General features: G+C 39.8%; 1 protein-coding gene across 3 annotated transcripts in view; it reads left to right on the forward strand.

Annotated features, from left to right (window-relative positions):
- Window positions 1-16,920, forward strand: part of GRM4 (glutamate metabotropic receptor 4) — a 368,710-nt gene that overhangs the window by 263,043 nt on the left and 88,747 nt on the right. For all 3 annotated transcript variants that reach the window (XM_072997425.2, XM_078392715.1, XM_078392716.1), the window contains one exon: window positions 5,802-5,942. In XM_072997425.2, coding sequence (XP_072853526.1) covers window positions 5,802-5,942 — 141 coding nt within the window. The remainder of the gene's footprint in view (window positions 1-5,801; window positions 5,943-16,920) is intronic.

Raw genomic sequence — 16,920 nt, forward strand, 5'->3', positions numbered from 1 at the left:
AAAGTGGATGAAGGGATGTTCTTTCCCCCCTCATGCAATACCAGAACTATGGGACATCCACTCAAATTGAGTGTTGGGAGTGTGAGAAGAGACAAAAGAAAATATTTCTTTACCCAGTGTGTTCTTGGTCTGTGGAACTACTTGCCATAGGATGTGATGATGGCATCTGGCCTAGAAGCCTTTAAAAGGGGATTGGACAGATTCCTGGAGGAAAAGTCCATTGCAGGCTACAAGCCATGATGGGGATGTACAATCTCTAGGCTTAGAAGGAAGGTATCTCCAAATTTCAGTTGCAGGGGAAGGGGTATCAGGAGACAGGTATCTAGTTGTCTTGTGTGCTCCCAGGGGTATCTGATGGGGCCACTGTGAGATACAGGGAGATGGACTAGATGGGCCCTTGGCCTGGTCCAGCAGGGCTCCTCTTATATTCTTATGACTACTTGTAGAGTTGTCTGGTGCAATCTATTTCCGAGTGATCACATGAAGTACAGGGAATTACACTGAAGCCTGACCCCAGTATGTGCCCAAGCTGGACCTTTTTGCCCGACTGTAGAGTTACTACTTTGGGAGGCTGGGCTGAAGCCATTTCCCAATGGACAGAAAGATAACTTTAAGGGAGATTAGTCAAGTGACGTGGTCCCAAACCATGAAGAGCTTTGTACACAAGTGTCAGAACCTGTGGCTTCACACCCCATTATCTGTATTTTTACTTTTCCATTCATCTGAGCCTGCTTTACCCCAATTTCTTCAACAGTGAATAATATCATATTTTATTTTAATATACATAAATGCCATCTTATCTTGAGGCTCTCAATGTTGTGTACATGGTTATCCCTTCCTATTTTATTCAGTAGGTGTCCCTTTTCAGGGTTCTAAGTAGAGAATGCCCAGAAGTGGTTTACCCTCCCTTGCTTCTGGGGGCACCCTGGGATTGTGCAGCTTGCCCAAGGCCAAACAGGCTGGCTCTACTCACAGGAGGCACAGTGGGGAATTGAACTCCCAACTTCGGGCTCTACAATCAGATGTCTAAACCACTGAGCAAATAATTTAACTTTCTAGTGTTTTTGTCACAGTTGTTGGATAATATAATTTGTGAAAGGTAGAAATGAGGAGGAGGGTATTAATTTGGTAAACTCCGCTCTTGAAACTTTGAACACTGAAGTTTGTTCTGACAGAGATATTTCTCTTTCACATGCTGAATACTATTCATTGATCATTACCACAGTTACCCCTTTGGCTTCAGTGTTGATCCTGGAGGGCTCTGACCTTCTTCTGCAGCTTGTGACTCAAGTTTCTTTTCTGAGACATCTGAATGTATTCCTTGCCCTAGGGCACCTCTGGCATTATGAATTTTATTTATATGAGTGAACTATTTATGGCACATTAAGATATAGATGGTATAAACTAACTAGTAGAAACAGGCGATGCAGGTGTGCTTGTCTCGAGTGCAGAGAATTAAATTAGAGTACCACATTTTGCTACATCATCACTCTATATTGAAAGGAAATGATGTGATAAAATATCTTAAGTGGACACTATAAAATAGCTATGTTTTATGTCTTTTACTACTAAAGAATGGTTTGCATGAACATATTGTAGCAGTTCTGTTGTTGAATTTAAGTGGTTTTGGCCTTGAATAAGGTCTGGACAGAAAACACTTGAGAGAAGTATGTAAGCTGCACTGAACTCACTGAAAGAAGGGAGAGCTGCATGGTTAACAAAATGATACACCTTTTTGTAAGATATTACTGTTTCCTCGAAAATAAGACCTAACCTAAAAATAAGCCCTAATATGATTTTTCAGGATGCTCGTAATATAAGCCCTATTCCAAAAATAAGCCCTAGTTAAGTAAAACCCCGCCTTCCACCATTGTGTAGCAACCAGAAGAAGATGATATGACTGTATTTGAATAAATGCAGATTGTTGTACATTAAAAAAACAAAACATTCCCTGAAAATAAACTCTAAGGTTTTTTTTGGAGCAAAAATTAATATAAGACCCTGTCTTATTTTCAGGGAAACATGGTAGTACCTTAGAACCGGGGGGGGGGGGCTTTTCTAGTTAACCAAATGACTCAAAAATAGTAATGTGAATCAGTCTACGTAAATCTAGCTGTAGATATCCTCCTCTTATGGGAGAGAAAGGCAGATCCTCAAACACTTTTCTGAATAAGTAATTATTGCTCAGAATGTTCTCTCTCTCTCTCTCTCTCTCTCTCTCTCTGTCTGTCTGTTTGTCTATCAATCTAAGATATTTTTACCCTGCCTTTATCCTTGAAAAAGGAATTAGGGCAGTTTACAACAATGAAAGACAGTACTGAAAGCTAAAAACGATGAGTATGCAACGGTGGTTAACATAATCGGAAGACAATATTTGAAACTACAAACAATTAAAAAGGAGGCAACTTACGAAATTAACAGGCAATATTAAGGCAAAGATCAATAAGTATATTAAAAAGCCAATCTGGAAAACACATGTAGTACAAAAAATCCAGCCAAAGTATAACAAGTAATGTATAACAATCTATCTAAAAACCACACACTAGCTGTTTTACTGAGGGAAGACTTTCCTGAAGAGAAGGATGTTTGCCTGCTTGTGGAAGGATAGATATCAAAGATGGGACAGTCTGGCCTCCTGTGGGAGAGAGTTCCCTTCTTCTTCCTCAAACATCAATATATTTCCTAATTTTTAATGGACACAAAACTCTAGGGTAGATTTAATCTGTCTCCTGTTATGGTGCATATGCTTTTGAAAGAGTCTAAAAATCTTCAGTGTTCACTACGATTAATGCACACTCTTTACTGACTGACTGACTGACTGACTTTCTTATTCAATTTATATACCACTGCATGAGTGCAAGCAGTAGATTGGGTAGTTTACATGAGATTAAATTTTATAATGCCCCATAGTTTATGAAAATATATGCAAAAACAAGACAGCAATAGAACAGACAATAATTATAACTACAACCATGAATAACTCTATAAAAATCAAGACAGCTTTAAATAATTCCTTCTTTACCATCTTTCTAAACATAAGGAGGAAAGGAGCCTGAGGCATCTCTGTCATCAGTTTATTTCAGAGAGTAGGGGCCACAATAGAAAAAGCATGATTGCTTGTATTCACCTTTATCACCTTCACTGGTGTGGCTGGTTTTATAAACATGAATTGAGAGGAATGGGTTGGACAGATAGCTGATTACTGGAAGAAATATTCCAAGAAGTATCAGGGTCCTAAACTGTTAAGATTTTATAGGTCATAACTAGAGATGGGCATGATTAAATAATGAATCACCAGATTGGTTCAAAAACCACTAATTCATTGATTTGTATTCATTCGAATCAAAGCCTCTGACAAATACGAATCAATTAGCAATTTTTGATTAATCAATTCTTTTGGCTATAAAGTGCCCCCCCCACAGGCACCTAGAGACACTAAAATTGCAAGGAAGCTTCCCCAACTACAATCCCTCCAAATTTGGTGAAGATTGGGTTTCCTCAAGCCAGCTGCTAAAGGGCACTTTCCTGGGGGACCCAGTTTGTTGGTGCATAACTTGGACGTCTGGAACCCAATCTTCACCAAATGTGGTGGGATTGTAGAGGAGAGTCAATAGAGGCTTGCCTGTTATTTTGGTGCCTCTGTGTGCCCAGGGGGAACTTTCCTGCCCTCTTGTTTGTGTGTTACTTTGACATCTGAAACCCAAACTTCACCAAATGTGCAGAGTTTGTAGAGGAGAATCAGGGGAAGTTTCCCTGTAAAAGTAGTGTCTCTAGATGCTTGGGGGGCATTTTATAAGGTTTTAAAATAATTTAAAAAATGAATTGACAAATTGATTTATTGATTTGTCAAAATATTTTGTAAGTTCATAATTTGTGATTCATCAATGTTGATGAATCACAAATAAAAATGAATCACGATTTTTCTGACTCGTGCCCTTCTCTAGTTATAACCAACAGTTTGAACTGAGCACAAAAACTAACAGGAAGCCAATGAAGATGTGCCGAAACTGGGATATAATGCCAGATTAGAGAACCTGATGCCTGACACTCCCTAAGAGTAATGTAGAGTTCTATAGACATCCAGAGGAAAATAAGCCTGTGTTCATCACTGCTGGCATTTTGTCCAGTTAACAGTTAACTCCAGAATGAAACCAAGCAGTTGTTGACAATCATATCAATATTCATCTGAGTATCAAAGTATAAATCTCTTCACTGTTGCAACGGCTCCAGATAATATTAGCTTATCTTTTTCTATAAACTTTATTTATCTGCATTGTTTCTATGTTCCATAGACACAAAATACTTTAGAGTTATTGTAATACTTTTGTATTATAGCTATGAAGAAAACTATAGGCAGAAATATTTTTAAAAAATCCTTCCTTGTCACTTGTAAAAAAGATGCAGGTGTTAAAACTTAAATTATAGGCACAACTTAAATCATGTTTGAATCTAAAATTCAGGAGCAAAGTACAGTAAAAAGGCTAAAAGAATATTTTAAGTCACATTCTAAAAAATACAGGACCTTGTATCCTACTAAAGATCATTTAAAAACAAAAGACAGAATACAGCTCTAAGACATATTATTTAATTGTAAAAAAGCATTTTATAACTTTAAGTAAACTTCAGACTTACTTAAAAAGCAATTAAAAATATCAAAGTTATTAAAAGTATGAATATATAAACTAACTGACTTTCTTAGCTTCTAAGCATATTGATAGCACACAGAGAAATAGAACACATTTTCCAAATGCTCACCCAGCCATCTTCCAGTTAAGATCCATGGAGGAAAATCCATGTGTTCTGTGTCTTCTCTCTGCCTTGTTTCATTATGTTTTTCTTCCCCTTTGTTATGGCTAAAATTCTGCAGAACCTGGAAGAATAAGACTCTGTAGCATAAAGCCCCTGTGATATTAGGACCTTATCATACTATATCACCAGAAAATTGTCACCCTAAAATGCTGAAATGCTAGACTGTTATGAATTCAAAATATTATAATCGCCAATAGAATGCACTATAAGCCTTACAAATGCTGATTCATATTTACATATTGTAACATTTAATTCTTTTAAAAAACCCTCCGGTTTATGAATGTAGAATACTGTACTTCTGTACTATGATTCAAAAAACTGAAAAAATGGCACAATATTGCTGCAAAATATCATGCCTGAGTTGCCAGCAGGAAAAAGGATGCTAAGCTTTACATAAACAACGGGCAGCCTGAATGTTGACAACACCAAGGGCAGCGGTCAGTATGGTCTACAGGATATCCTCATGTGTTCACTACCATTCACAAAGTGATACCACACAAGGGAATATCCCAGAAGCTGACTCTTTTTTTCAGGAGTTATCCACTTCTCACCCAAATACAAAGCAATTGTCAGTGCTGTGTTTCAGCAAGTGTGAATGGTAGAGAGCAGAATATGGAACCAACAAAGTGTAGAACCCACCATCCCCAAACTCGATAGCCATCTCAGAATGATACCATGATCAACTGTATCAAAGGCTGCAGAAAGATCCAGGAGGACCAGGAGGGTCATACTCCCCCTGTCTGCCGCTCTTAGAAGATCAACTTGCAGGATGACCAGTGTTGTTTTAGTACCATGTCATACTGAACCCCAATTGAAATGGATGCAGACTATCTCTGTTTTATTTACCTACTTGTTTTATTTCCAACACAATTCTTTATTTTATATGTGGTCAGATATCAAAGTGATAATTTCCTCCTTTTCCCCACATGTACCTGATCCCATGTGTTTTGACTCCAAGCATTTATTTATCCATCATCTGCTTCTTTCATCAGGTTTTGATCGCTATTTCTCCAGTAGGACACTGGACAATAACCGTCGGAACATATGGTTTGCTGAATTTTGGGAGGATAACTTTCACTGCAAGCTGAGCCGCCATGCTCTCAAGAAAGGAAGCGCCATCAAGAAATGTACAAGTAAGATACTATAAGGCAGAAGGGGCCTAGGAGTGGAGAAGCATGGGAGAAGTAGAGGCATCTGTTTGGGGTGTTGCCCAACTGCAGGTGCTAACAAAGGCGGATTTCCATTCCCCTTTTGAGCTGCAGCTGTGAGCATCATCCATGTTGGAGTTTGCAGCCAGTGTCCATTTTGAAGGGTAAGTATTTGATAACCAAACTTAGGTCTCCAGATGTTGTTGGATGTCGGCTCCCAGAAGACCCAGTCATTGTTATCTATAGTTAAGATTCTAGGATTTTCAGTCCAGTAGCAAGAATCGGGGACCCAACTTTGGGTATTGCTGCATTAGACAAAAGGATTGCTTGCATGGATGCAAATTGGATTCTCTGTAGCACTGTCTGGAACTGGGAACTGGTAGGAGAGAACATGCCTCCATTGTATCATGCCAACAGTATAGTCAGTGAGTTTTAGTGAAAGAGAACTTTAGTGGTTATGGTTTTGGATATAAGGTGATGATCAAAGTTGTTTGTGGTGAAGGGGCACTTAGGTTGAAGGCACGGGGAACAAAATGTGCTCAGCTGGAATTATGTAGTGGCTAAAGGACAAACCTGAAAATCTACCTGTTCCTTTCTGCTCTGAACCTCATTTCTCCATGAACAAAGCTGGCAACTTGCCCTACTCCAGCTGTGTACATGGAGATGGTGATACTGATACTTACCTTTTAGGTGTGTTATAAGAATAACTCAGTGAGTTGGAATACCTGACTGTGAAGGCAGCAGTAAGGAGTTTGAATCCTCACTGCTTTCTGGGAGAAGAATCAGCCTATGTAGCCTTCAGCAAACTGCACAGTCTTGGATGCTGTTAGAAGAAGGTGATGGGTAATCACTTCTGATTACTTTGTGCCTAGAATACTGTGGAAAGGGTTTCCATAAACTGAAATTAATTTGGTGACACATAATTAATATTAGCTCTGTGTACACTTGAAAATTCTATATATGTTGTGGCGGTTTTTCACTGAGATTGCTCTTTGTACAGCAGAGAAGGGGATAGAACTGAAACTACGTGGAATTTTCCAGGATAGAAGGAAGTGGTTTGCATCTATGGATATTGAGGGAGTGATTGGAGTGGAAGTACAACTTGTCAGAGAAAAAAATATCATACACTGAGTTGCTGTTCATGGCTTTCCTGTATAGGAAGAATGCACTGGCAGCCAGGAGTGGTAGCATTGTTTAAAATTATGATTCTGGTTGCTCAAGAACAGAAAGCCTGTGTGGACCAGAAGCAAAGAGAGATGCTGTTGGCCCTGAGCAGATAAGGCAGAAGGGAGTGCATGAGGCAAATAAATGACTCACTGTCTTTGTCATAATTAAATAATATCAAACCTACATTTGACTCAACTGACCTACTGGGCACTTTGCTCAATTCCCTTGGGACTTTTTCGACTCCCTGCTTCAGTCTGCCATTTTTCTACATACACCTCCCTTCTGTGCACTCATTTCCCTTTGAATTATTTATCATCATTGCCCCTCTCCATGCCACATGCTAATTTCTTTCCTTGTTTGCTCATAAATTTCAATTATACTATCATAGCAATGGCCACATCTATCTCTGCAGCTCTTCTCTCCCTATTCTTCCCCTGTACCTTTTGCTCCACTGAGAAAACACATTTAAAATGATTTATTTCAAAATACATTCCGACACTGTCTAGAGCTCTGTACTGGATCAGCATGTACATGACATGGAAATGTACCCCCAGCTTCCACTAGATGATTATGTAAAATATTAAAGACATTCCTATTACTTGGGGCAGCACTTTAAGAAAATGTGTTCATTTTGGTTTCCTCTTACAGCCTCTCCGATCTGGCCAGTTCCTTTCCTTATTGATGTGTGGCTGCCTTGATTCTTCTCAAGACCAGAAACTGATAGTTGATAAGCACTCCTGCTGCATCTGCTCAGGACTAAGGGTGTGATTACCATGAAAAGCTGAATCAGAATTATTTGCTGTGATTTGGTTTACCGCCTGTATTATGTTTGAAATTGCAAAACACAGGGGCAGTAGATTGATTTGGGAATTCACTCTTCATATTAAACACAATGAAAGTTGCATTCCAGCCCACAGTTCTCTCTTTTTTTTTTCTCTTCCTTCCTCTGTTCTCACCTCTGCTCATCCTTTTGTGGTCTACTGTGAAGCTGCTTTCTCATTTAAAGCTTCAGACTACTACATTTCTCAAAAACATTTCTATATAAAAATAACATGGAAAGGTACTTAACAGTCTAAAGAACTTGAAAAGCCTAAACAGTAATTTTGCAAAGTGCATGATAATTCACACATGAGATTGTTTTAGTAACAGGGGTCACCACCTTCCATTTCCTATGCATTACTCTTTCCTCTTACTTTCAAGTAACATATGCAGAAATGACCTCATCTCTGGTCTTGTATGCTTTTAAACTATTTGGCTAATAAACCTTTTAAGGTTAACTTTCGGACCGATCCCCAACATTAAAATCACTGTACTTTACTTTTGTATACCCTCACTGGGCCTGAACATCGTGCCTGAATTGCCTACATTACTGAAACACCATCTAATCCTCGTAATATAAGCCCTACCCCAAAAATAAGCCCCAGTTAAGTGAAACCCCACCCTCCGCCATTGTGCAACACTGTGCAGCAACCAGAAGAAGATGACATGACTGTAAAATAAAACTTCCCCTGAAAATAAGCCCTAATGTGCTTTTTGGAGCAGAAATTAATACAAGACCCTGTCTTATTTTTGGGGAAACGAATTCCTACATAACTCAAGTAAAGTGGGAACTTAGACAAGTTACTTTTTTTGAACTGCAGTTCCCATAATTCTCCAGCCAGCATGGCCACATGGGGGTTCTTAAAGTCATTTTCCAAAAAAGAAATGTTTCTATTTTCTGGTTCTATGCAATTAAGCAAACAGAAGGAAGGAATTAGTACTCATTTATCCTGAAGGAATAGATGCCTCTCTCTTCATGTCTACCATCAATTTTGCCTTTCAGTTCATAAACTCTGAATTGCAAGACACAGTAATTCATGTATAACTACTCTTCATGTTTGGAAGAGTCTTCCTGCCTCAACATCTGGCCCCACGTTCTCACAATTTCCTTGATATTCTCTAACATAAGATAACCTTCCTCACCTTGGAGCCTTCTAACTGTTTTAGGTTGAAACTCTAATAATGTGAAAAAAAACCTTCTCTTACAGAGCTATGTATCTGCTTGTGAAATAGAATCTGGCTTCTTCAATATTTTTGTGCAAACAAATAACCTAGTACCAGGGTGGAATTTATGCTCAGTGCTGATCCTAGTAGCATAAATATTTCTGTCCAGCAAAGGATCAGCAAGCTTGAGGAAACCCAAGGTCTGCAGTAGTAGAAACAAATGGTAGAAACAGTCCCTAAGAGGAAGTGGAGAGTAATGATCAAAGCAACCATAAAGGGCTATATATGTTGAGTGACCACATATATTTAAGTATTTGTTAGGGAAGTCAAATCAAAAACCAAGGAAAACTTGGATGGAATGAAATATACCAGAGGAGGACATACGTGGTTGGAACCCAGCATGGCACACTCCATGTTAGGGCTGTAAAATTTTTGCTTATGTCTTTTTTGCAGCTGAGAAAAGGCATATTTAAAAGTCTTCTCTCCGCTGGATGAATCATGAGAGGTTTTGTGGATTTTTGGCATTCAGAACTTTTTTTTTGGAAAAATGTGCAAATGTGTATTTTGTATCTCTCCCCCCCCACACACACACATACAAATTTTGCAGAGAAGAACTCTTATTTTGTGCAGACTGTCTGGTATTTTGTCCATAAAACTTTGTGTTCCATGCCAAAAATTTTAAAAATGAAAAACCCTGTTGCTGAAAAAAAAAGTCCTTTTCACTATATGGTAGGAGCAAAAAAACAAAACAAAACCCAACAACAGACAAATGCAAAAGCAAAGACAAAGACAAAACTTTACAGTAGTCTATCCTCTCTCTCCACCCCCGCCACTCTTTTTTGGGTGAGGTAATATAGTATATTGAGACACACTTTTTCACTGAGGAAAAGAAATGAGTGAGTGGTTGTTGTGGGTTTTTCAGGCTCTTTGGCCATTTTCTGAAGGTTGTTCTTCCTCACATTTTGCCAGTCTCTGTGGCCGGCATCTTCAGAGGACAGCAATCTGTGCTCTGGTGTAGTTGGCTTGGGAGTGCCCAAGCCAACTACACCAGAGCACAGCACTCCCAAGCCAACTACACCAGAGCACAGAGTGCTGTCCTCTGAAGATGCCGGCCACAGAGACTGGTGAAACATTAGGAAGAACAACCTTCAGAACACAGCCAAAGAGCCCGAAAAACCCACAACAACCATTAGATCCCGGTTGTGAAAGCCTTTGCGAATATATAAAATGAGTGAGTATTCATAATACAGTAGGATCCCCATATCTGTGTGAAAATCTACAGGATATCCAAGCCCCTGCCCCCTGCAGATGCTGGAAATGCAGATTATATCAAATGCTATTTAAAAGTGAAGACTATACATAGCATAGTCTATGGCTTCCTCTAGTGGCCAGTCCTGATAACTTCATCTTTAGGAATATATATATTTTAGGATTTTTCTTTTAATATTTTTAATATTTTCAGACTGTTGATAAGTGAATCAGTAGATACTGATCCTATGGATAAGGGAGTCCTATGGGATTCTTCCTTGACCAAGCACTGTTCTATTGTGGTTTCCACTCATGTATAATGAAAGGGAGGGAGGGAATGGAAGATAAGGAGGGGGGGGGTTGTCAGGCTCATAGCATCTGGGCCCAATGTTGGTTTCTTTTAAAAGAAATTCAGAGCTGGCTTTTAAGAAGCTACTGTGTCAACGGAATCTATTCTGCGTGGGAGAGCAAGAGAAGAGGATTCAATAGGGGCAGTGGGCTAGATATATTTCCCTGGTCCTCTTGCTCTCTCTGTTTTCTTCCCTGAACCACAGTGGCACCCATGAATTCCACAGAGCCACAGTGTCTGGCAAGGAAGGTGAGTGGATATGACAACACAAAGATAAAGGAGCGGTCCCAGTCACTTCCTGTTCTCTTAGCTTGAAGACTTGATATCATTTACGTGGCAGCCAATTTGGGTTTTTTTTTTCCTCCCACTCTCCCTTGAACAACCATTTTGCACTGTGTTCCCCATGCAGCTAGATCTTTTTATGGAGTGAAATATTTTAATTGGTGCTCGAGGCAAGAGGTGCCCAGCACCAGGGATCCTGTCACTTCACGTCAGAGGCAAAATTTCATTAAGACTGGGTAGGAAAAAATGAACCCCTCTCCATCCGCTCTGTGTATCCTATTTATCCTGCCAGCTTTGAAACTGATTATACACTTAACAGGGCTGGTGTCTTCTTCCCATCTAATCATTAGACTCTTTACCCTCCATGTAAAATTCCAATGTTACTTATGCTTCACTGGTATGAGACTCTGTGTTATACTCTGTATGTCACAAAATCTGCACCCTCACATTTGCTGACAATAATACATGGATTTGGAATTGTGGTACAGCCACCTTGTCAACTAATAATGAAGTATAATTATTTTCTCATTCTTGAGCCATTGGGTGGGCTGAAATTAAAGTGTTAAACATGTCCTTCACACATTTCCCCTCTTGGCCTGACCAAGAGAGGTAAATTGCAGTAGTCCAACTTAGTAGAGAGATCTAAGCTAATTTGTCTACAGGTATATGAGAGTTTTGGATTTTGTGAGTCTAGGTTATTCTAGATGCCTCACAACACCTGATGAGTAGGCGTGTCTGCTTCCATTCTATCCTCTTTCAGTTTCAACATGTTGTTCTCTAAGTGCAGAAAAACTGCATTTTTTACTTTATTTACAAATACACATTTTGGGGAACAATTTTTTGACGTACAATATGGATGCTTTTCTGGATTTTGGTATGTATGGGTGCAATTAGATACAGTAGCTATAAAGGTGCATGCCAGATCACACTGGAAAGGGTCAGTTGAACTGGACTTTACGTCTGCCAGGGAAATGCTCTAGTCCCACCCCCAAAAGCAGTAGCCCTGCAGCTGGACCAAAAAGGGGCTGGGCTGCAGCCAATTTTCTTATAACTGGCTTGCCCACTCATGCTTTGCTGCCACGCCAGCCTCTTGCTCATCCCACAAATCGTGGAAGCAGCTGTGCGGGGAGACTTATCCTCCCACTCCCTGCCTGGAGTGGCCAGCTGAGCAGGGAGATGGGGGAGCTACTTCTGCGATTGGCAGGAAAAATGGGAGTCTGGTGGTGTGGTGAACCATGAGTGGACTGGCTGGTTCTGAGGGTAGACCTGCATTGGGTGCACCTAGGATGGGGGGAGGTATTTGTATTAGTTTATCCTCATCTCTGATTGTAGCATTTAGGAAGGTGCAATAGGTGATGGTTAAATGCATTCTGTTCCTTATATTAGTTCAAGAAGTGCAAATCAGGTCTGTTCATCTGAAAAGGCTCTTGAGAACAGTGGCAGGGGGCATCAGGTCTCATCAGAGAAGATACCCACATGCTTCCTGGTTGCAGGATTTGTTACAGGTGCCTGGGTGCGCATGTGGGTTTAATTGTGAGGTATGTGCTATGTGATGGATTTGCCTCTTCCAACCCTCACATGTCAAGTATCAGGATTTTAAGCCATCACATTCAAATATGCGTAGGTCATGCTCTAAAAGACCCGGATTTTAAGTCCCACGCATTTCTTTATTACATAAGTTCCTTGGGGAACAAATTCAGTTCCTTTGCTGATACTTTAAGAAGTCCTGGCTAATTCAGCTGCTTGCATGAAAACCCGATTTCACTTTTCTTTCTCAAAGCTGGGGCTGTAAGTCTTACTGGTAAAAGATCTAAAATAAAATAAAATACAAAGACAGACTTATTTCCAGAAAACCCCCAAACAGTGTTCCTTTATTAGAACCTTGGCTTCCAAGCCTTCTAGAGCATGAGCGACACATACTTGAATAAGACCTCCTCAGCTTCCCTATGGATTTCATTGTTGGACCTGTAATGTTTGAATATTTAAATTGATGTGGTGTTGTAAAGAATATATATAGGTACAGTATATAGGTACTGGAAAGAGCTCATATTTAGCCAGTCTGCATGGGTTGTTTTATTGGGGTTCCTTGGATGACCACCATGTTTCTCTTGTTTTGGTGGACGGTGTCATAAAAGGGCTAGCTCTGCATATTGGATCATACTGACAACAGGCAAGTGCTGTGGGCACCACAAAGTCCTCATGATTGGATTGGATTTTACATTAGTCACATCACCAGGTATATTGGAAGATATTACAGTACTTTGACCCTCTCATACCATGATTTTGCATCCTAAATAGGCTTTCAGCAAAGCCTATTGGATAGTCTTGGGCAAATCACTGTCTCTCTAGCTAATTTAGCCTAGAAGCCTGCTGTGAGCAAAAAGAGGGGAACATTTGTGCCATCATGACCTTCTTGGGGAAGGCCAGGCCAAAGTAAATATGCTGTTATATGCAGGGAGACATGTTAATCTCTCTCTCTTCCCCCACAGGATTTGCTTTCATTCAGTATACTGTACTTTCTGGTTATTCTTCTGTTCAATAGGATTATACCAAAATGCAAAGTTCCATGGAAAAATCAAGGGGTGAAAGTAAAATGTTGCCTCGAATAACAAACATATGCATAGTGCATTACTTTTTGGATGATGAAAAAAGGACAGAACTGGTAACATCATAAGTGAAACAATTAATGCTTACTTGTTATTCCTAAAATCTTTGGAGGAATATTTTGGAAGTTTTGGAGCCATTTATGGCTATTTTTGTATTTTTAAGTTTTCTTTTCTTTTAGTAATTATAAAAGGAACTAAAAAAGTAGCACAGGAGTAATTGGTAAGATAATCATTAGCTCATCTGTTAATAACCAATGAATAATAGCTTCCTTTTCAAGACTAGTATTCTGCACCCTGGAGAAAACAGAAGGGAGAGCCGGCACAAAGTTTTAAAGAATCCTTAGCACAGAGTTTCCAGCTGTATGTTTGTTTTTGGTAACCTCCTCCTTCACTGTTGGACTCCAACTGCATGTTTATGTAGCAGCATGGCAGGAAGCTCCATTTGATTTAAAACTGCAGAGCACAATAATCCATTAAAAAAAAAAAAGCCCTCTCAGACCACCAGTTATGGCTGACTGAAGAGAAAGGTCTTTGCCTGCTTGCGGAAACAAAACAACAAAGATGGGGCCAGCCTAGCTTCCCGTTGGACGGAGTTCCAGAGCCCGGGAACAGCAACAGAGAAGGCCCTCTCCCATGTCCCCACCAAGCACGCCTGTGAGGGTGGTGGGATCAAGAGAAAGCCCTCCCCTTTAAATGTCCCACAATGCCAGTGAAGTAGCATTACTCTGCTGTTGCAGAAAATTTAAAATGATGGCTTCAAATCCTGGCACTTGATATGTGAGGGTCAGAGAAGAATTCAACACCAGTGAGCCCTATTGAAGTGCTGAGGAACTGATAGCCTCCTAAGGGTGCTGATGCTGAGGTTTTACAAGCCAATGCCAAAGAATCAATTACTGTACGTTAGACTGGAATATATTTACACGGGTTTTTAAAACCTCAAGGCTGCTGAACTTTGTTGGCTTTGCAGTGCAGTTGTAGAAATGTTTCTTTTTTGCTCCTTGTCCCTTTCTTTTAAAGAACAGATGTGTGCCTGTGTATTTGTGTTTGTGTGCTCATGCGTGCACCTTGGTCGTAGGTCCTGTCTTGCTGTCATGATGTGGTCATCTGTATTTTTGGCTGTTTTCAACTGAAAGTGACTGGGAGGGATAAGAGCACTAAGCAAAGCGCACAAAGAATTTGTCTTACTGACAGCCATGCAGTTGAGGTGATGGTTTCAGATGACATGTTTGCTGAAAGATGGGAGAGATTTACTGCCTGCTTCCTACTGGGCAAAGACAGATAAAGGTGTCTGGGCTTTCAGGCACAGGATACGTGGTCTTATTTCATGTTGTGTATTGTCTCTTATTAGAATTCCCCTTCCTTTGGGATGGGAGCATATATAGAACTGAGCATTTCCTCTCTGCAGCAACCCAAAGTCAGGTGGCCACATGACTTGTTTGGATAAAGGGTGTCTCCTTAATATCTGTGTTAGGAACAGACAATTCTTAATTCCTAATGTCTTTTTGTGATTTTCAAAATTTATTTCCCCAGCTACAAATCCATGTCAGTCTGTAGCACATCAATTTATGAAAGCAGCAAAATGAGTACAAACATACTGTGTTTCCCCTAAAATAAGACAGGGACTTATGTTAAATTTTGCTCCAAAAATGCAATAGGGCTTATTTTCAGGGGATGTTTTAATTTTTTTTCATGTTCAACATTCTACTGTACATTTATTCAAATACAGCCATGTCATCTTCTTCTGGTTGCTGGACAATGATGGAGGGTGAAGTTTCACTTAACTGGGGCTTATTTTGGGGATAGGTCTCAAATTACGAGCATCCTGAAAAATCATAGTAGGGCTTATTTTCAGGTTTGGTCTTATTTTGGGGAAACAAGGTACAAAGTCTACATTCATTTTAATCAGTTTTTCCTCATAAACACATTTTTGTATGTAGTTTTTATGTCGTTTCCCTAACATTTACATTTTTTACAAGTGTCACCCCCCAGCATATAAGAAGTTTTTTTAAATGTAATGTGTAATATATGCATTTTTGTATGCCCTTTCCCCTCAACATATATGTTTATGTGTGCATGTAAAGTCAATTTCAGCCCTTGCACTGAGCCTATAATGTTGTCAAATCCCAGGCTTTTTAGATTTACTGTCTGAAAGATGAAGCCTAATTTCCAATTTCAGTCTGAAACAAAACATTAAAATGTTGAGTGTTCCTATCCTTTTTCTGTTCTTCTTCCTTTTTGTTCTCCTTCAGTTCCCTTTCCTTCCTAGAATTTCTCCAGCATTTTGTCTGACGTCCTTAGCTACTGCTCATGCCCAGTCCTCACCAGATTATTTATGGAGCTTCTCCTCCTCTTCCTGTTATTTTCCAAGGGTGTTTTTTTCATACTTCTGTAAACCTCGGACGTTCCTTGGTCCAAGTGATGCTTCCCTGGTGCCATCTCTGTCATGTGGCAGTAGTGCCTTTGGATAGCCTGAACACTGAGAACATATAATACGATGGGAGGCAACAGTTAAGACTTATGGCAGTGAAGCTAAAAGGACACACACTCATTACAGTAAAGTTTATGAGTTCAAGGGTGAAGTGAAAGGGGAAAAAATAAATGCTACAAAGAGATAAAATATGGGACAGGTTCTTAATTTTCAGCCTATAAATGTACTTTGCTGTTGGTTGGTTGAAAACAACAGTTGGTAGCCCCAGTCTTTTGTGGATGCAAGCCACGGGCTTCCATTCAGCATATTTGTGGCTGCAGCCATGTTCTCCCCTCTCCTTTTCATTCTGATGTATGCATATTTGATGATAAGTTATCAATAAAATTTCTCAGTTAATGCAAATGGCTGCTGCAGACAGACTTACAAACCTACAAATGGGATACAAATGGGAATTATAGCACAGCTACCAATTTTATGATGCATTTGGCTCATCTCCAGATATATCACCGTGCTAAGAGAAATAAAGGGGGGGGGTCATGCTTTCCAGGGTAATATAATTGATTACACAGAATGCAACTGTGATTTAAAGGCTAAAGACATTTCCACATTCTGACATATAAGGCTGCATAAACTCAGATGGACAGGCATTTCCCCCTTTTCGTTCCTTTTGTAACGTGTGGGTAAGCTGCACGGTCTCAGGAAGCCCCCAGAAGAAGAGAATAGCAAACAACAACTGAGTACTCGTTACCTAGAAAACTCTGAAAAGGGTCACCATAAGTCAAAATTGCCTTGATGGCATATTATTGTTATTAATGATTATGTGAGGCCCTGATCACATATATAATGAGAACAAAAAGAACATTTTTCTTTAAAGAAGGGAAGTGTAGGACTTGGGCAAAG

This window comes from Pogona vitticeps, chromosome 4 (genome assembly GCF_051106095.1).
Source record: "Pogona vitticeps strain Pit_001003342236 chromosome 4, PviZW2.1, whole genome shotgun sequence".
NCBI lineage: Eukaryota > Metazoa > Chordata > Lepidosauria > Squamata > Agamidae > Pogona > Pogona vitticeps.